This window comes from Cetorhinus maximus, chromosome 30 (assembly GCF_964194155.1).
Source record: "Cetorhinus maximus chromosome 30, sCetMax3.hap1.1, whole genome shotgun sequence".
Classification (NCBI taxonomy): domain Eukaryota; kingdom Metazoa; phylum Chordata; class Chondrichthyes; order Lamniformes; family Cetorhinidae; genus Cetorhinus; species Cetorhinus maximus.
The window spans coordinates 3,647,602-3,668,713 of record NC_135908.1 but is presented as its reverse complement, the minus strand read 5'-3'; the positions used below and the strand labels follow the sequence as shown (position 1 = coordinate 3,668,713).

General features: G+C 41.1%; 1 protein-coding gene across 3 annotated transcripts in view; it reads right to left on the bottom strand.

Annotated features, from left to right (window-relative positions):
* Nucleotides 1–21,112, bottom strand: part of LOC144669978 (tyrosine-protein kinase CSK) — a 128,286-nt gene that overhangs the window by 6,945 nt on the left and 100,229 nt on the right. For all 3 annotated transcript variants that reach the window (XM_078532279.1, XM_078532278.1, XM_078532280.1), the window contains 6 exons: nucleotides 9,970–10,063; nucleotides 9,587–9,652; nucleotides 7,954–8,053; nucleotides 6,864–6,954; nucleotides 4,159–4,232; nucleotides 313–508 (listed from right to left, as the gene is read on the bottom strand). In XM_078532279.1, the coding sequence (XP_078388405.1) occupies nucleotides 313–508; nucleotides 4,159–4,232; nucleotides 6,864–6,954; nucleotides 7,954–8,053; nucleotides 9,587–9,652; nucleotides 9,970–10,063 (621 nt within the window). The remainder of the gene's footprint in view (nucleotides 1–312; nucleotides 509–4,158; nucleotides 4,233–6,863; nucleotides 6,955–7,953; nucleotides 8,054–9,586; nucleotides 9,653–9,969; nucleotides 10,064–21,112) is intronic.

Here is a 21,112-nt window from a genome sequence, read left to right as displayed (position 1 = left end):
GAAAACTGAAGCAGGTTCCCTCAGTACATTGAGCATTGCATTGCTCAAAAACTGCACATTTCTTAGAGATAAAAAATCATGGAGGAAGGGGAAGAGAAGAAAAATAAGAATTCTTCTGTACAAAACCCCCATATGGTACGGGAATTGAAGCCCAGTTCCCAGGCACTTATACAGCCTCTGCGCAACATCATGAAACCCCTATTTTTGGAGAGAATATAATAGCTTTCATAAGACAGCCACATAACACCACAATATGGGTCAAAAAAGTAAGAAAAACTCCTGTTACACCTATAACTCGCTGATCATTTTTACCTTTTCTTTAAGAGCTTCAGGTGCAGTCCATTTTACAGGGAGCTTTCCAGTATCTTGCATTGACGAAGCTTCTTTTGTAAGACCAAAATCACTAACTTTAGCTATATTATCCTCAGAGACCAGGACATTACGAGCAGCTAAATCTCTATGTACAAAATTATTTGCCTCCAAGTACTCCATTGCTTCACAGACATCACTAAAAGAAAGAAAAAAAACATTATTTAATACAGTATTAATATAGGCGGAATTCTTTTCTGTAACAATAACAAAAACTGCTGGAAAAACTCAGCAGGTCCAACAGCATCCGTGGAGAGGAAGACAGAGTCAACGTTTCGAGTTCGTATGACTCTTCATCAGAACTAAAGAGAAATAGAAACATGGTGAAATACAGGCTGTTTAAGGGGGGTGGGACAGGTGGAGTTAGATAGAGGGCAAGTGATAGGTGGAGGCAAAGGAGAGATAGCCAAAGATGTCATAAACAAAAGGTCAAAGTGGTGTTAATGGTGGTGATATTATCTAAGGAATGTGCTAATGGTGACATTAAGGGTAGAAAGCAGGATAAGCAAGTGGCAGATGGCCCTAGTCGGGGTGGGGTGGCAGGGGAAGGGATCAAAATAGGCTAAAAGGTGGAGGTAAAACAATGGATGGAAATACATTTAAAAATAATAATAGGGGATCAAAAAGGGGAGTGAGGATGGAGGAGAGAGTTCATGATCTAAAGTTGTTGAACTCAATGTTAAGTCCGGAAGGCTGTAAAGTGCCTAATCGGAAGATGAAGTGCTGTTCCTCCAGTTTGCGTTGAGCTTCACTGGAACATTGCAGCAGGCCAAGGATGGACATGAGGGCATGAGAGCAGGGAGGTGCGTTGAAATGGCAAGTGACAGGAAGGTCTGGGTCATGCTTGCGGAGAGACCGTTAGTGTTCCGCAAAGCAGTCTGCATTTGGTCTCTCCAACATAGAGGCCACTGCACTGGGAGCAGCGAATGCATAGACTAAATTGAGGGAAGTGCAAGTGAAGTGCTGCTTCACTTGAAAGGGGTGTTTGGGCCCTTGGACGGTGAGGAGGGGGGAAGTAAATGGGCAGGTGTTGCACCTTCTGCGGTTGCATGGGAAGGTGCCGTGGGAGGGGGTTGAGGTGTAGGGGGTGATGGAGGAGTGGATCAGGATGTCCCGGAGGGAACGGTCCTGACAGAATGCCGACAAGGGTGGAGGGAGGTGAAGGTGTTTGGTGGTGGCATCATGCTGGAGTTGGTGGAAATGGCAAAGGATGATCCTTTGAATGCGGAGGCTGGTGGGGTGATAAGTGAGGACAAGGGGGACCCTATCATGGTTCTGAGAGGGAGAGGAAGTGTGAGGGCGGATGCACAGGAGATGGGCCGGACACAGTTGAGGGCCCTGAAACCATCGTGGGTGGAAAACCTTGGTTAAGGAAGACATGTCAAAAGAACTGTTTTGGAAAGTGGCATCATCGGAACAGATGCGGCTGAGGCGGAGGAACTGAGAGAATGGGATGGAGTCCTTACAGGAAGCGGGATGTGAGGAACTGTAGTCGAGGTAGCTGTGGGCGTAGGTGGGCTTATAATGAATATTGGTGAATAGGCTATCACCAGAAATTGAGACAGAGAGGTCAAGGAAGGGAAGTGTCAGTGATGGACCATGTGAAAGTGATGGAGGGGTGGAAATTGGAAGCAAAATTAATAAATTGTTCCAGGTCCAGACGAGAGCATGAAGCAACACCGGAGCATTTATTGATGTACCAGAGAAGGAATTGTGGGAGGGGGCCTGAGTAGGACTGGAACATGGAATGTTCCACATACCCCAAAGAGACAGGCATAACTGGGGCCCATACAGGTACCACGCCTTTTATTTGGAGGAAGTGAGGCGAGTTTAAGGAGAACAAGTGTGAGAACAAGTTCAGCCAGATGGAGGAGAGTAGGGGTGGATGGGAATTGTTCAGGCCTCTCAAGGAAGAAGCAGAGAGCCCTCAGACCATCCCGGTGGGGGATGGAGGTGTAGAGGGATTGGACATCCATGGTGAAGAGGAGGCGGTTGGGGCCAGGGAACTGGAAATTGTTGATATGATGTAGGGCATCAGAGGAATCATGGATGTAGATGGGAAGAGACTGGACAAGGGGAGAGAGAATGGAGTCAAGATAGCAAGAAATGAGTTCCGTGGGACTGTCATTGGCCTCATCTCCTCTAGAGATCTTCCCTCCGCAGCTTCCAACCTCAGTCTCCCAACCTCGGATGGCCCGCTTCTACCTCCTACCCAAAACCCACAAACAGGACTGTCCTGGCATTCTGATCGTGTCAGCCTGTTCCTGCCCCACAAAACTCATTTCAGCACCTGATCTTCCAATTAGGCACTTTACAGCCTTCCAGACTTAACATTGAGTTCAACAACTTCAGATCATGAATTCTCTCCTCCACCCTTGCTCCCTTTTTTGATCCCTTTTCTAATAATTATTATATATTTTTTATATATATATTTTTCTTTTCCCTCCTATTTCTATTATTATTTTAAAATTTATTTCCATCCAGCTCCACCTTTTAGCCTATTTCGATACCTTCCCCCCACCCCACCCCGACTAGGGCCATCTGCCACTTGCTTATCCTGCTTTCTACCCTTAATGTCACCATTAGCACATCCTTTAACTAATATCACCATCGTTAACACCCCTTTGTCCTTTTGTCTATGACATCTTTGGCTATCTCTCCTTTGCCTCCACCTATCACTTGCCCTCTATCCAGCTCCACCTGCCCCACCCCCCTTAAATAGCTTATATTTCACGATATTTCTATTTCTCTTTAGTTCTGATGAAGGGTCATACGGACTCGAAACGTTGACTCTGCCTTCCTCTCCACGGATGCTGTCAGACCTGCTGAGTTTCTCCAGCAGTTTTTGTTTCAGATTTCCAGCATCCGCAGTATTTTGCTTTTATCTTTTCTGTAATAACTCAGTATAAACTTAATGCCACCTAAGTCTTAAGATGCAAATTCACTTTGTGGAAAACAAACTACCATGTTTATTCATGTGTAAGTACCTTTAATTTCTCTAAAGTGGAATTTTGCCTGTTCCAGCAAATTTTCAAACTAAGATTTGGTACTCCTGTGAGGTTGACAAGGGAATTCCTGATGGTTCCACAAGGATTTCTGTATGTGTTAACTTATTACCTTATGTACACACAAATGTTTCTGCAATGATGACAGTTTTCTTTCAGTTCAGTCATTAATGTCATCTATTCAAAGTTGAAATAGGGTGCAAACATTTAAGGTTTGAAAACCATTGCCAAAACAAATAGTTTAGAAATGCTGACCACAGTTCTGTGGTTCCAGCATGTTGAATATTCAATTATCAAGACAAAAGGCCAAATGAGGGAGGAGGAGGCAGGTAAGAAAAGAGAGTAAGGTGCTGTAATCTGTTACATAATCACAACAACTGGTCACAAAGTGATATTGGCAGACACCTAAAAACAATTACCAGCCTGTCCTCATAAGACAAAATAACAGCAAGAGGTTACACCAAAAGAAAATAAAATGAATGAGAAAAGTAACCAATCTGCAGGTTACAGGTCTCCACATAGAAGAAATGCATTTCGCAGACAGGACACAAATACTGCTGTAAACATCATAGTAAGAAAGGTATTTACATTTACCAAAAAATTGCAAGTGCTGGAAATCAAACAAAACATAGGACAGATTATGACTTGAGGTGCACCTCCCATCAGCTGTGGTGTAAAGTCCCCATTCATTTCAGGCATGGCTTGAGCTATTGCACCTTTTCCTTTAATTCTAAAAGTTGCACACAGATAATGAAGCATGACATCCCTTTGTTATAATACTCACATGGAAAACTTAAGTAAACAATCTCCACCAAGGACTGATCTTCCTCTTGATCTCAGGTAATCCACCAAACTGCCCTGGTAACAAACATAAATTTAATTCTTTTCACTTTGTCATTTGGAACAACATTCATTTAAGAGTCATACGGACTCGAAACTATAACTCTGTCTTCCTTTCCACAGATGCTATCAGACCTGCTGAGTTTTTCCAGCCATTTTTGTTTTTGATTCATTTAAGTACCTTTTATTCATGACATTCCTAAGCACTTCACATGGATGGAGTTTTTGGGGATGCAGTGATCATTTATGAAGGCAAACATTCTGCACCAGACACATTCGACAAACTGCCTTGAGATGATCAACATGCACACGATGCTGGTTAAACGCATCAAAGAAACGTTTCGCATTTATATTATGCTCTTTTGGGGGCCGTTAGCTCAGTTGGCCAGGTGGTTAGCCTGTAGTTCATAATAATGCCAACAGCACGAGTTTGATTTTTGTTCCAGCTGAGATAGACTTGGGACCTGCCTCCTATCCCTGCCTCTAATAGTGGAAGGCAATGACAAATCACCACTGACAAAAACAGCCACACAAATGAACAAGAAGTGCCCTTTTGTACTCTCAGGATATTTCAAAGCTCGTCACAACTAGTTGTTTTGAAGGCTGGCCAATGTTTTGTAGGCAAATGTGGCAGTGATTTGACATACAGCAACGTTGCTACATAAAACAATAAAATAAATGACCAGTTAATTTGGTAGAAAGGACAACAGGAAGCTTGAACTTTCACCCATTAGTGTCAGCAGATGTTTAATGTTTAACTGGACGAGCAGTTTAACAGCTTATCCAAAGATAGCACAATTCACAACTTGGAAGAGAAATAAGTGTAAGTGGTCTACACCCATGAAGTTAACCTGTCTTCTCTATGGATGGGTGTATCTCTAGGATTACGTGTTCCTTTTATTACATAATTCCCACCTATAACTAATTAAGTTTAGTCATCAAGTCAAAAATAAAGCCCAGCTTTAGCATTAGTAATGAAGGTGAAACTGTCAGCATGCACCACCATTACTCTTCTGGAACTGAAAACAACTTCCAAAGTCTGCACAACACAGTTAAACGCAAAAATCCGGAAGCTGCTTCTCCACTGAGCGCACGACTAAAGTATCCTCAGATTGCAATCGATCAGGAACCATTGAACTGACAAGAACTTACTCTTTCACGTTATTAGTGCTGCTGTGAAGGCCCTTGACAAAAAGTTATACCTTGTCGAATGAGGTATAAATGGATATTTAGATGGCATACTAAGTGAATGATTAGTGATTAAAAAAACCTTCCTGGCCCTCAAAAGCTAATTTTATATTTTTCAAACTCTCCATTTTGATTTTTTTTAAAAATTTTCTTAAAAGTCTATTGTATGCCAGTTTCCACTTTAATCCCAAGTGTGTCCCCTAACCATATATTTAATTAAAGAGAAGACAATTCTGTCCATTTTACTTCCTGGCTTGCTGTCTGTGAGAATACTTTAATGTGTTTGGCTCCTAGGCTGCTTGATACCATCGCTGTTTCATGACACCTGGAGATCTCCTCGACTTGGTGTCAGATTCAAACAGAGGTCAGGAAAGGAGCAATCAAAGCCACAGAGAGCACCAGGTTTTTGAGGTCAGCAGTGAGCTTCGTCACTCTGCTGTTGACCACAAAATCTGAGCCAATAATAAAACCAAGAAATGTAGAAGAACACAGCTTAAAAAACAAAACACTTTTGAATCAGAGTAACAGTTTTATTTTGGTTTGCAATTAAAAACCACACAGGTTCAGTGCATTCAAGATTTTAAAATCGGCAGATACCTATTGGCACATCTACGTTAACAGAATTAACTGCATTCCTTATACAATCTAAAAATCCACATTACTGAGCAGCTACATAAAGTACCATTGAGACAAAAGGTTACTCATTAACAATGGTATGCTCAAAAATGAGCAGTATTTTGGACATTGCATCACAAGGTATTTGTGCATCATTCAAAAAGCGGAACCTCTATAAATATATATCCTTTAAGTTACTTCTGAAAACTTCTTAACAATTTTGCTCAAGAACTCAATCTAAGCAAAATTTAAACTTCCCCTTATGTTCAGGGCAGAACAAAAAGGGAAAATAGAACTTGCATATAATAGGCTACAATTTGAACAAGCAGCCACTCCTACATCATCTAGTTCTCAAAGTATTATTGTGCAACTTCAAGAAACCAACATATCCAGATTTTTTGCCATTTCAGGAACAGTGTGAAAACTGAATTAAATATAAAGTTGCAGCATGCAAACAGGCCATTCTGCCCAACTGTCTGTGCTGGTTTCCACCCTCCACACAAATGAATTATTCTAAATCACTTCTACCCACCCATTTTCCACAACCTTTCAACCCCATTTCCCTTCATCCACCTGCCCAATCTAACCTTGAATGTTGATATAATTCCTACATCAGACACGAGCCCTGGAAGTGAATTACACATCCTCATTCATGGTATGGGTAAAGAAAACTTTAGTTCATGGTGTAGAGATGAACATTCAAAGCCTTCAACGCCAAAAGGCGTCACATGCAGTACTGTAGCATTCTAAGGTTACAAAATAAAAAAGGGCCCATGTATGCATTAGCAGCCCTGATCAGTTCCAGCTCTTCAGTCTTCATACAAGTACTGGTAGTTAAATACTTACTTTTGCCATGTATTCTGTTACAATGTATAGTGACCCGCCTTCTTCCACAATGACACCCAAAAGTTGAACTAAGTTTTTGTGACGGAGTTGCCTGTAACAAAGGAAATTTGTCATTTCACTGTTTGGCATAGCACCATAAGTTACAAATACTGATGAAGTTCAAGTGACACCAGTCAAGACTTTTGTTTAAAGAACAAACTTGCATTGCCACAGAAAACCAAAACTTTGGCCTTTCAGCTTTGTTCTCAATGTCAGCGATGCTGAACAGGCTATATTTATTAATTTCCCAAGTGGCCAGAGTTGATGCTAACTGGATATTCTACAGCAACAGTCTTTGCAATTGGTTACGATTCGATAAACCAAAGGGAACAAAGAGTCAACTACCTTGTGTGGTATTGCAATCACGTATAGGCCAGACAGGTTAGGGGCGGCAAGTTCTCTTCCCTGAAGGCCATTAGGGAACCTGTAAAAATCCAGTAACGCTCTTGCTTTTTTTTTTCTACTGCCAGCCCACAAATTACTAAATTTGTTGAATTAATTTTTAGAACTTAACCTTCGATTTTCTCAGCAGTTCCACTACTACACTAGCATGCAAAGGTGGAGAACAAGGTTGCAATATAGGAAATATAAGCTGGGATAAGCACATGCGAATTAAGCCATTTTCCTCAAGAATTTGACCAATCCATACTTTAAACAAGTGCCGTACAATATAAAATGATATTTAGCAGTTTGCTTTAATTTTGTTGCTTTCCCAGTAAGTTTATATTGGAGAGGTTTCTACATGAAGTTCCTTGGATCCAGAATAAATCATAAATATTGAACCAAGTGGTCAAAGTGAACTGGCAGAGGTAAAGGTAACAGAAGAGTGAAAAAGGCTGCATTGTTAAATGCAGCAGACATGTAAAGGAGAATTAAACCAGCTCCCCCAGCCCACCTTTTGCCATAATGATGCATGACACCAGGCCAAAATCTACTTGTGCTCAGAAAGAGAACCCAATAGGGCTTTAATTTCTAATGCATTACACTAAGAACGACCATGTCAAGTTTTCTTTTGCATACAAGACACCACAGGTTTAATGCTAAAACTTACGTCATCACAGAGGCTTCGGCAATGAAGGCTTGTGCTGTTGCATCATGTTTAATGCATTTGACTGCTACTTTGTTGCCCCTATATTCACCCAACATCACATCTACAGAAAAACAAATAGTTGAGTCAACAGAGGTGCATTACACGCACAAAAACTTGAGAACATGTAAAATGGGAGGGTTTTTTTTTAAAAACTAGAAACTATAGTTAAATTTCAATCCCATATTGGAAGTTAACACCACGGCTGAATAAAATAAGATAACCAGGAGAAAACACAATGGATAGTTAAGCCTGGCAACCCACTGCAGGATACTTAGAATCATACATTAATGAATCATTGATTACTTTCAGTCTACTTGAAATACCCTTTATGTGGGGTGACAGAAACTCTTTCTCCCCCCCCCACCCTCCGGTTGTTTGTTCAACTTTGTAAAGATTTTGAGAAACTTTTTTTTTCTCTCTTCGGTGGCTGCATAGAGGCGTTATGGCTGAGCTGGAGGATGAGGATGCCTGGGTGAATGGTCGACTCCCAAATTGTTTCGGTTCAGAGGGCAAGGTGGGAGCAGAAGAGAAGGAGCAAGGGAATTAATCAGATGCTGGCCAAGGAGCAACTTTACAGAAGGAGAATGGTGAAAATTCTGTTGCTGGGACTTGGCAAGAGTGGGAAGAGGACATAAGGAAGCCATTCATCCCATCATGTCTGTCTTGGCCCTCTGAAAGACACCCTAGCGTCACTCCCCTGACACTTTCCCTGTGGCTCTGCAATTTTTTCCTTTTCAGATAATGATCCAATTTAAGCTTTGAAAGCTTCAACTGACCCTGTCTCCACCACACATCAGGCAGCGCATTCAGATCTTAACCACTCATTGCGCTAAAAAGTTTTTCCTCATGTCACCATTGCTTCTTCTCCTAGGCAGTGATGATCCCAACCCAGGTGACCAAGACCTGCCACCTGTAGCAGCATCAGCCTCGGCTCAGCATGCCTCTGAATCAGCTGGTCCAGAATTCAAACACCGTTCCAGAGACTTGAACACATAATCGAGGCTGATGTGTCAGTGCAGTGCGGACAGGAGTGCTGCACTGTCAGGGGTGTTGTTGTTTCTATGAGGTGTTAAACAGAGGTTTCATCTGCCCTCTTGGGATGGACATAAAAAAAAGCATGGCAGTACCTGCAGAAGTGCAAGGGATTTCTTCCAATATTCAGGCCAACATTTATCGCTCAAGCACAAAGCACATTATCTGATCATTATCTCGTTGGTTATAGGACCTTGATAGGCAAAAGTAGCAGGCTGTTATAATCTCCTTACATTAAATGACTTCATGGGGGTGCCCCGAGGTCAAATAACATAAGGGTTCTATCTATATTCACTACACAAACATTTGAATGCTTATCTTTGATAAAATCTGAGAAGTGAGAACAATTTCTACCTGATCACCCTCAACTAAATGGAAAAATGCATTTTTTTTAAAATGAATCTATTGTTAATATTTTACTATAAACATGTCAAATTTTTCCTTTTAAACTATAAAACAGTAGTTACCAACAAAACAAATATACAACATGGAAACATCTGAACCTGTTCACAGTGAACTTGCATCGGGCTCCCCAACCCCGGCACATTGAGTTGCCACTTACCTCCAAATTCTCCTTTGCCTATTGTTTGTAACAATTTAAGCTCCCTCATGCTTAGTGCCCATCCACCTACAAAACAAAAAATAAAATTTAGGTTGAAGAGAAATGCAATAAGAAACAGCCAAAAGTCACGGCTGCCTGGCCAGCCACCAATGTGAAAAATCACTTTCTGAAGGCTTTCAATGCGCCTACAATATTGAAACCAGTTGATAGTTTTTATTTAATAATCCAATTCAGGAGGAGAACAAGTGTTGACATCATACTGTCATACTAAAGACTATTTCTTCAAACACTGAACACATTCAACTGTATTTTGAAAGGATGGGGGAAGGTAAGTGAGACTTTAAAAAAAAATCATATTTAGAGGTTTCAACTTTTCCACTCACTTCTAGAGAACTCATCCTGTGCAGCCACTGTCCCTTCCATATGTTTGGGAGTAATGAGACGTGTACACAGCCCATCAGCATCCGTGGTGTAATGCTAAACGTGGAGGGAAACAAACAATGCAAACAATTTATAACACATAAATAAAGACATTAATATATGCTGGTCACCTCGGGTTATGCCTCACCTGTAGCTAACCTGCTCAAAGTGTTGTACATCTCTTAAGCTAGCTGATACAAATCAGGCAGCAACCCATGACAACTTCAGCAATTCTCACTCCCGTGGGGTAGCAGCTGTCCTCTACTTGGCAGCTCCCCACAGTACTGTTCATTTAGCAATTGAGAGAGCAATGAAGCCTTTCCACCTTCCAGTTCTCCCTTTCCACCTCCCCATTCTCACCCCAAATCTGTTTTATTTTGGCCTAAATCGTAAGTGCTGGAAAAAATTCAGCAGGTCTGGCAGCATCTGTGGAAAGAGAAAGAGTTAATGTTTTGAGTCCATATGATTTCTTCAGAGCTGAAATGTTAACTCTGTTTCTGTTTCTCTTTCCACAGATGTTGTCAGACCTGAGCTTTTCCAGGATTTTCTCTTTTTATTTCAGATTTATAGCATCTGGAGTATTTAGCTTTTATTCTATGATTTAGGCTAATACTCCACTGTCCTCTCCGTATAAAAATGCTCATTTCCAAATAGGAAGGTGTTGCATAAAAGCGGTAGCCAGTGGTACCAACAGTAAATACCATTACCACCTATACAGAGAAGATTGAATTGCAATTCAAAAATACTGCAGCTGCCTTTAGTAAACAGCATAAAGCTTCATTTGGAAAAACGTGACAGCTAACCGAACAATCCCTCCCCTACTTCTAGGTTGTCTACAACCAGGGAATGATTGAATAAGTTAGCTGAATAATGTAAAAAAAAGGCATAAATATGCAACTAAACAAAGAATGATGCAGAGTATTGCTAAAGTATATACCACATTCTAATGGAGTAGTACATCCTGCACTCAAAATGGGATACTGCATGTAAAAACAGGATCTACTGGCGTGTTAATCAATCAAGCTAAATGCAAAGCATAAAATTGATTTTATATAAATGGAGCTTGGCAGCAGCAGCCAGGAGAGGTGATCACGCACACTACTGCTGTTTGAAGAAAAGGCTGCATCACCACTCGATGTTTAGACTATCTGGTCAGCTCTTAACATATTTTGCCAGAACTCTGTGCATGCATCAAGGATTTGGAGAGCCTGAACTTTGCAATGCAAGCAGAAGTATAACCCTGCTGCAACACTTTAAAAATGCAATCATGCAGTTTTTTTAAATTGCCAAATGGGAGTACAGCTCTACAGTCCATTATAAAAGGCACCATCGGGGTTGAAAATAAATAGAGAGAGAGAAAATAGTCATCTTGCCATGACCTTAAAGGTTTGGTGAAAAGCTGTCAGCAAAAGCCACAATATTTTTAGGGTTTGGTAACTTAGTAGTAACAGGTGGCACACCAGTCCTGCTCCCAGGGGCTGTCTCCTACATGGGTGGCCTGAGCATACTGTAGCAGCATATTCAGAACAACCAGCAGCCCATTCAACAGCATTGAACTGCAAAATTAATTTCCACACAAAAAGGAAACAAAATGAAAGAATTGGTGCTTGTTTAAAGTTATGCGCTAATAAAAAAATCACTTTACTCAGATCATTTGCTAATTTACCCTGGTTATGCATACGCAGGAAACCAATATATATTCATTTTTAAGTCTATTGTAATCCCTTTGGGCCACATTAAATGAACCAGCTAACTTACCCTTTATCTTTCACGGTTTGAATTTATTAGCCCTCGAGGGATGCAATGCTTAAGGTTTATTAGTGGATTAAGATTTTGTACATACCTTTCTTGTAATACACCTGTTAGTTCTGCACTGAGCAATATTCTACTTGTGCAGTGTACCTGTATAGCTCAACACTCTTTGAACCTAATTTACCTTTTGTTATTTATTGTTTAATCCCCATTCCCCAACTATCATATAAATTCCACAACTATCTTTCAAATAATACAGCAATAGGATTTAGGGTCAGTTAATATCAGATAGAGTAATTCGGTATGACTGGATTGAGGATGCTGAATTGGATACCCAAAGTCATGAGTTTTAATAAAAAGTATATTTTCAAACTGGAAGTAACAAATAAGATTTCACCTGTACCTCACTATAATATTTAAGCCCATCATTAGGCCTTCAGCGCAGGCAAACTACTTATGCAAATGCAACAATCCTACTTAGAAATTGGTCAGTACATAGTCAAGAAAAGATAGAGGGAATTCTGCTTGGATTTGTCCTTACATCGCAAGTGTCTGTCACTAGCATTTCTCCTCATGGCATTTCTGAGACACAGGTCACCAGATAAGGAATTACATTTCTCAAGGCACACAGCAACACATTAAGGAACACTAAGCTTGCTTTCCAGTTTTCCAGTCGTATACCATCTCCAGCCAATTGTGGGGGTTTGGGAGACCGGGGGGGGGGGTGCCAGAAAGCGAACCGTCAGCAATGCATCGGTAGAGATATTCGACCAGGTTACTTCCTGCACCCAGTGGAAAAATGCCTGCTCTGTACTGCTCCACTGCAATGGAATGGAGATAAGAAACTCAAGAGCATGCAAGTCCCAAAACTGCATCTATCAAGGTGCATTAAGTAATGCCAGACCAAAAGTCCTCACCATGCACAACATTTTTAAGAAAAGATTGAAAGATGCAGCAGTCAGATTGTAAAAGCCTGTAGTAGTAGCCTTTCAGCTATTATTAAACAGCAGATTGCTGGGTTAAAATCCTGGAACTGCTTATTTACCAGCACTGTACCTAAGTAGTCCAAGGCAGCTTGAACCAACTTATCAAGGCTAATTAGGGATGGGCAATAAACGTTCACCTTGCCAGTGGGTCCACATTCCATGAATGAATAGAAGTAAACACAAACGCTTTGTTTTGCACTTCCTTTAAAATAACAAAAGATTGTCGTTTGACTAAAATGATGCTTGAAAAAATACTATTCTAATAAGCCCATTGCAAATGGCATTCCATCAAACAAGCCAAACTGGTACTAGGGCACAGCACTCTGTACAAAAACAAATATCATGTCATTACTATTTCTGTCCCTTTTTTGCAATGCTGCCTCATGCCCCAGGCTTGCTTGAATTGTCTAATTTATCTTCACCTTCTCTCCACCATGACTTCTGCCTCACTCGTGTTTCACGTTATTTCTGATTCATTGCATGTGCAATCCTTGGGCTCTCTCCTCCATATCCTGATCTTGACCACCATTATTTACCAGGCCTTGAACTTGCAACCCCTAGCTTGATGAGGCAATTTGAAATTGTCAAGAAGTGAACTTGTATACACACGTCAAAATTGATATTCCCGCAGCTATTAGCTTGGACTGAAAATGTGTGTGACTGGTAACATTATTTATGGCGAAGTACAGTCTTTCCAAATACAGTCATGCCCTGATTTACAGGGTGACAATTGAGAAATCTAATACCCATGGTTCATAAGTTAAATCATTATAGTTAGTATGATTACCTTCATGGACAAAAAAATGGTAAAATTCACAGAACCTTCTCAGTGCCTGTGCACTTGCAAAAGATTACAAATGATGTTCCAAATGTCAGATGTAGCTAAACATAGGATGCACCAGAAGCACATACCTCATGTACATCAATGCTAACTACTTGGAGGGAACGAGAAGATTAAAAGTCATCGTCTCGGTAGTACCAATCTTCCACACTGTGAAAGCAGGCTTACCAACTCTGATATTTTCAGAGGACGGATGAAGAGACGTGTATTTCCATTGAAACCAGTTACACCTGTTTGCACTGTTGGTATTAGCAAATGTGGCTAATTTTTCACATTCTGTACAAAGATTAATCTGAATGCACACAAGACTGAAGAGACAAGACAAAAGGGCAGGTCCATTTCAGTTACTGTGCTAAATATTCAACTATTTCTATGACAGAGGTCAATGAGCATTCACACTACTACAGCTTTTGGAAGTTAACAAGTCATCACTGTGGTAAGTGAAATTTTACATTTTTAGCAAACTACCATCTATGCTTAGGTCCATACAGTGGACTAAAGTTCAAAGAGTCTTTGTGTATAGTCAGAGAACCATGAATAAAGAATGGTCTTTTATACCAAGGCGGAATCATAGTTGGTGCTTTAAGAGGAAGACATCCTTTGTTACTTGAATAATCAGCTCTGAAAATTGCTGTCATGTCACTGGAAAAGGTGAAATTTTGGCACAGTGGATGGGGTAAGAAAGCAGGAGGACAGAAATATCACTTGGTGTGCAGAGAGAATGATTTAAAGGCAAAACTTCCTGTCCTGCACTTCATCTTGTTCCTGGTTCTGACTGAATGAGAGAACAGCTGCAAGTAGTTTCAAAGTGTGTCTGGAATTAATTTTATAACCAAGCTAACACTACTTCCAAGGGATCAGCTTCCAAGGAATATTAGTCGATCTCCTCTGGCAATGTGCATTGGTATCAAAAGTGTGTCACTTCAGGTCAAACACGGTAAGAGATCAGAGATAACTGGGGTAGGGCGTACAGGTGTACTCAATGGTAATTGAGTCACCGTTCTCAAGTTGTATGTTTTCCTTATTTTTGTATTATATCTTGATTTGATATTAAAACTGAAACAACAAAACTAAGTAGAGTTAGTTGGAGTCTCGGCATTCACCTGCAGGGGAAGCTGATAAGACTGAGGTGTTATAGTGACAATACTGGATAGTGGGTTTATAATCATACTCTGACAAGTTCACACAGGAAGTGCTATTGTAAATGTGCATCTTAAAATTTACAACAGACATTTTCCACTTCATAATGTATGACGAAAATGTGGCAAAGGGCATAAGGTTTTGCCACCAGGGAGTGAGAACAAAGACAAGGTTCCTTAGGCATACGCTTAACTGGGTAAAAATTCTGTTGTCATTGCAGCAGGGTCTTTACTCAGTTAGCATCTTGATTTGACCATTCTACCAGTGGTATGACCAATAGGTGAAATTTAAAGCTTTGTTGCAAGATGAATCCTAGAAGCATTTTCTCAACAAAAAATACAAAGTTGTTCATTTTTTTAAAAATTGTTGCTACTTAGCTTGAAAAGTTAAGTTTAAAATGGAACCGAAGTTCCAACAAACCCATTAATTTCCTTCAAAACTTTAAGCATGTTTTGACGTTATAAATAATCTCCCAAAAAAGAAAACCATGAATGCAATGCGAACAGCCAAAGACAACAATTTATAACCCAAAAGCTACAGTACTGATCTCAATTCAGCCACTACTTCAACTACCAGTACACCTACATGTTTTGATCGGGTGCCTACAAGTCAGCAAGTTGCCACTGGCCTCGTTGCAATAACCCATCACATGCTGCTTGCCACAAAGACGATGCATCCCTGCAGTTTTATTTGCTGGTGCCCTGTTATCCCCAAGTGTACAACATTGCAACGTAGTGGTTAATCTGACATAAACCGAAGCGTAGCCAGCATGAATCACAGAGTGCAGAAGAGGCCCTTTGGCCCATCGAGTCTGCACCGACATGTGAGAAACACCTGACCTACCTACCTAACCCCATTTACCAGCACTTGGCCCATTGCCTTGAATGTTATGACGTGCCAAATGCTCATCCAGACACTTTTTAAAGGATGTGAGGCAACCCGCCTCCACCACCCTCCCAGGCAGTGCATTCCAGACCGTCACCACCCTCTGGGTAAAAAAGTTTTTCCTCACATTCCCCCTAAACCTCCTGCCCCTCACCTTGAACTTATGTCCCCTCATGACTGACCCTTCAACTAAGGGGAACAGCTGCTCTCTATCCACCCTGTCCATGCCCTTCATAATCTTGTACACCTCTATCAGGTCGCCCTCAGTCTTCTCTGCTCCAACAAAAACAACCCAAGTCTATCCAACCTCTCTTCATAACTTATATGTTTCATCCCAGGCAACATCCTGGTGAATCTCCTCTGCACCCCCTCCAGTGCAATCATATCCTTCCGATAATGTGGCAACCAGAACTGCACACAGTACCCCAGCTGTGGCCTCACCAAAGTTCTATACAACTCCGGCATGACCTCCCTACTTTTGTAATCTATGCCTCGACTGATAAAGGCAAGTGTTCCATATGCCTTTTTCACCACCCCACTAACATGCCCCTCCGCCTTCAGAGATCCATGGACACACACGCCAAGGTCCCTTTGTTCCTCAGAACTTCCTAGCGTCATGCCGTTCATTGAATACTTTGTCAAATTACTTCTTCCAAAGTGTATCACCTCTCACTTTTCAGGGTTAAATTCCATCTACCACTTATCTGCCCATTTAACCATCCCGTCTATATCTTCCTGTAGCCCAAGACCCTCAACCCCACTGTTAACCACCCGGCCAATCATCCGCAAACTTACTAATCCTACCCCCCACGTAGTCATCTATGTCATTTATATAAATGACGAATAATAGGAGACCCAGCATAGATCCACTGGACACTGGCTTCCAGTCACTAAAGCATCCTTCTGTCGTCACCCTCTGTCTCCTACGACTAAGCCAATTTTGAATCCATCTTATCAAATTACCCTGTATCCCATGTGCACTTGCCTTCTTTATAAGTCTCCCATGTGGGACCTTGTCAAAGGCTTTGCTGAAATCCATATAAACTACTTCAACTGCACTACCCTCATCTACACCCCTGGTCACCTCCTCAAAAAATTCAGTCAAATTTGTTAGGCATGACCTCCCTCTGACAAAGCCATGCTGACTATCCCTGGTCAAACCTTGCCTCTCCTAGTGGAGATAGATTCTCTTCTTCAGAATTTTCTCCAAAAGTTTCCCTATCACTGACATGAGACTCACTGGTCTGTAGTTCCCTGGCTTATTTCTACAACCCTTCTTAAATAGCGGAACCACATTAGCTGTTCTCCAGTGCTCTGGCACCTCTCCTGTGGCCATAGAGGAATTAAAACTTTGGGCCAGAGCCCCTGCAATCTCCTCCCTTACCTCCCTCAGCAGCCTGGGGCACAAATCATCCGGACCTGGAGATTTGTCCACTTTTAAGCCTGCCAAAACCTCCAATACCTTGTCACTCCCAATATCAATTTGCTCAAGAACCTCGCAGTCTCTCCCACTGATTTCGATACCTTCATCCTCATCCTCTTGGGTGAAGACGGATGAGAAGTATTCGTTCAACACTCTACCGATGTCCTCTGGCTCCACCCATAGATTGCCCTCTTGGTCCCTACTCTTCCCCTCGTTATTCTCTTCCCATTGACATACTTATAGAATATCTTAGGATTTTCCTTACTTTTACCAGAGATGTTAAGTATTTATGTTTTCTGTACAACTGTTTCTCAAGCTGCAGTTGCTTATTTGCCCCATACACATACTTCAGGCCCAGCTCTGCAATTGAGCACTACTACACTTTGATTTAGAGCGCAATTGCCCTATATTTGCTACTATTATTAAGCACTGCCTCAGCATTTAGATAAATGTTGAGATAATGGAAAATCCAAGGAGTTCAACTTTGAACTCACTGACTAATATCACAACAAAAAACACAACTTTTTGTAGCAAGAAAAACTGCCATTCAATTATCGTTTCACAAGAAAAATATTCTTACTATTTCCTTGAAATAGACAGACAACGTTCTGACTTAGCCATATATATTTACACCACCTGTTCTGCATTAATAATGAAACTATATCCTTTTTTGTAAAGGCCTTATTTGATTCAATTGGCAGAGTAGAAATAATTCATCTTTAATACAACTGGAACTAAATGTTGATTAATTTTAAGTGCTAGTTAAATGCAGATGAAGAAAGCCTGGAGTTTCTACAAAAATAGAAGTATCCTAGGTGCTGGAAATCGCAAACAGAAAATGCTAGAAACACAAGTCTGGCAGCATCTGTATGGAAAAAAAGACATTTGCACTTCACACATAGGGTAGAGTTTAATGCCCTCTCCCTTGGCAAGTTTGGCAGCAGGGGCATTTAATCAGGCAGAAAGTTGGCAGGTGAGGACCCCACCACCTTCCACCAATGCCCCAATTAAATAGGTGGCAGGAAGGCATGTGGATGGCCCTCCTGCCTTGCCACCAATTGAGGCCATTAAGTGGGCATTAATTGCCCATGTAAGAGTCTCCACCAGCTGCCGTTGATATTCATCCATATAAATCATCAATGACATATTATTTAAATGGAGAAAGATTTGCAAAATTGTGGCACAGAGCAACAGCATTGGGAAGGGGGGAAGCACACACAGCTACTCACTGCCCTTGCTGTTGACCACCCTCTCTCGCCCACTCCCCCATGACCCACTCAGGGACCCATGCCTCCCACCATCATTCACCTGTAGCCTGGATCAATGGTGATCCTAGGCCTCAGGTATATATATTACTGGCAGCAGCCACCACCTCCCTGGCAGTACTGCCGATCGATGAGAGCTACTGGCATCTGATTGGCCTGGGGTGGGGGGGTGTCTTTGATCCCAGGGAAGGCCTGTCGCTGCCAAGTGCCTGACTGGCAATTAATTTGGCAAGCCTTCCCCAAAAAAGGCAATTGATGGGTGCTCGCTGGCTCTCCAGCCAGCAGCCTAGACCCCCCTTCTCTACCATTAAATACGCCAATGTCCCTCAGCAGGCCAATGACCCTCAGCAGGCCAATTCTGATGCAGATCTATGCCAGAAACTAACTTTCTTCCTTTCTTTGAAACTTCTGACTAGTTAAACTGTGAACACTTGAAGCCATATTTAAGCTTCATTATCTGCAATTCCACATTGATAGCTGAAGTGAATTAACATTCTGAAAGCACATTTCAAGTTATCAGTTCTGCAAATCATTGCAGAACTTGCTTTCGCTGTACCCACCTAAATATCTGGGTGTTTTTCAATTACTGATAGTCAGCATTTTGCATCTTTCACTGCAAAACAAGTGAAACATAGGCACAAGCAGAGCTTGTGACACAGAAATGAGTGCCAAATCACCTACCCTGTCTTGCACATAAATTGATGCATCTGAAATTCTCAGCCCCCAAGTGGCAATAAACATATCAAATATGGAAACAGCTGTGTGACTTTTTATCTCTAGTTATCACAAAATTCTGCTAATTTAGCAGCGTACAATGCCCAGTGTTATTTTAAAACTTGGAACACTTTTCCATCACTAGCAGGCTGCTCAATAGGATTCCACAAACTCCAGTGACAAATCCTTGTTTGCATGATTTTTCTGAGTGGGAGACATGCAGGAGGGTAAGGGCAGTGGCATGCTTTTACACAGCCAATTACTGAGGGAGTGACACAGGGAGGGTGGGAGCAGATTATCTGGCTGCACCCTCAGCCCAGGTATAGTATTTCTTCTGCCGCGCCTTGAAAGAGGAGTGGAGAAATATTTTATTTAACAGAAAGCACTCTCTCCTCTTAACACTCCAAGAACAACAGAACTAGTTCCGAGTCTGCAATCGGTCAGAGATTTTTTTTAAGCTTAAGGTAAATTTATTTAAATAATCTTTTTCACAACACAACAGAACCAATCAGAAAGACTATTATTTTGCAGAAATTACTTGTTAGTGAATAAGGTGTAAACAAGCTCCACTCAGCACAGAGCTCCTGATCTACAAGCAGTGAGAACTATCAATGTGAGACACAAGTCTGTGTTTAAAAATCAAAAATTAGTTAGCAGCTGATTCTTAGTTACATATCCAAAAATCATTCTATCCAGAATGAGTAAAACAGCTTTCAGAACTGGTAAATGAAAAAGATATGGCATTATCTCGAACCTGGTGACAAGAGAATTTGAGTTATACTGGCATTTGCAATCTAGTATTTCTTCCATTGAACCACAAGCAGTTGTGCATCCATAAGCACCACATTCAACATGCTATAACTATTTGGAAAAGGCATTTAAATTTACTATAGCTGTCATAGGTTATTTTCACAACTGACAACTTTCAGTCATCAGCACACTAAATCAACACTAATTCCTCAACCAAAAATTGGAGAGAATCTTTGAAGCAACCAAAAAGAACATGCTCTTTGGGCTGTCACTCCACACAACATGGTTCACAGCTGTCATGACTCAGCCTGAGAAAAGCAGTTGGCATCCTTCAAATAATTTTGCATAATGCGAAGGGTCACAAATCAAGCTCAAGTTATATCTGTATAGTGCACTATTCTGGGGACCAACTTACTGACTGATGCTCTTCCTAGGCCATTTAAAAAAATATATACACAAGAACACATCATGAACTACATTGTAGTTTTGTGACTACAGACAGCTTCAGTGAAAATATAATCACATTTCCCCATATCTGTTCAACTTTCTTTAAAAAATGAATCATCATTGCAGTGCAAGAAGGAACTGAGTTAAAAACCTAAAGCAATTTTCACCATAGCGACACCAATCCACTTGTCGCCTTAAATTGAATGTTTAGTAAAGACACACACATCTCCAAAATAGTGCTCTTCCAGCTTTGTGCAGAAGCTGCCAACCTGCTGAGCCAGAGATAATTATTATAAGAAAGAAACAATTTTACAAGGAAAGTTGATGCTAGCTGCTGAGTAACTGGTTTACATGAAGTTTTGTTCCTGTAAGAACTAAATGATAGAAAGTGTTTACCAGTCCAGGTTACCTATTTAGAAGCCTAAAGCTCAGGAAAAATGAACAAAGCAACACTTCTTTTCAGTGGCAATAAAAGTTGTGATGATTTGAATTTCACCAATACTTCTCCAAAATGGAACTTGAGTGTTTTTTAAATAAAAATGGCACATGCCGTATCATGACTTACTATGGGCCAAACTAGATGAACTGCAAATATCAAAGCATGGTGTTCATGATACATTTCCCCATGCATGGATAAAATGACAGTGAAGTGCAAGGGATTTTAAAATCGCAGGTACGTGCAGCTTTCATAGAAGTTAACAAGACTGAAGGCATTTAACAAAATTCACCCAAAATCATCTAACTTTCCACAAGCCCAGCAATTTAAACATTGTTAAAATTAAATTTCCTGCTAAAAGCAGATGATAGCTCATATGGCCATGGTTCCTCACTGAACAAGTTCAGTGAATGCACCCAATTAATAGCACTAAAGCAATTAGCCAGAAAGTCGCACCTCGGTGAGGG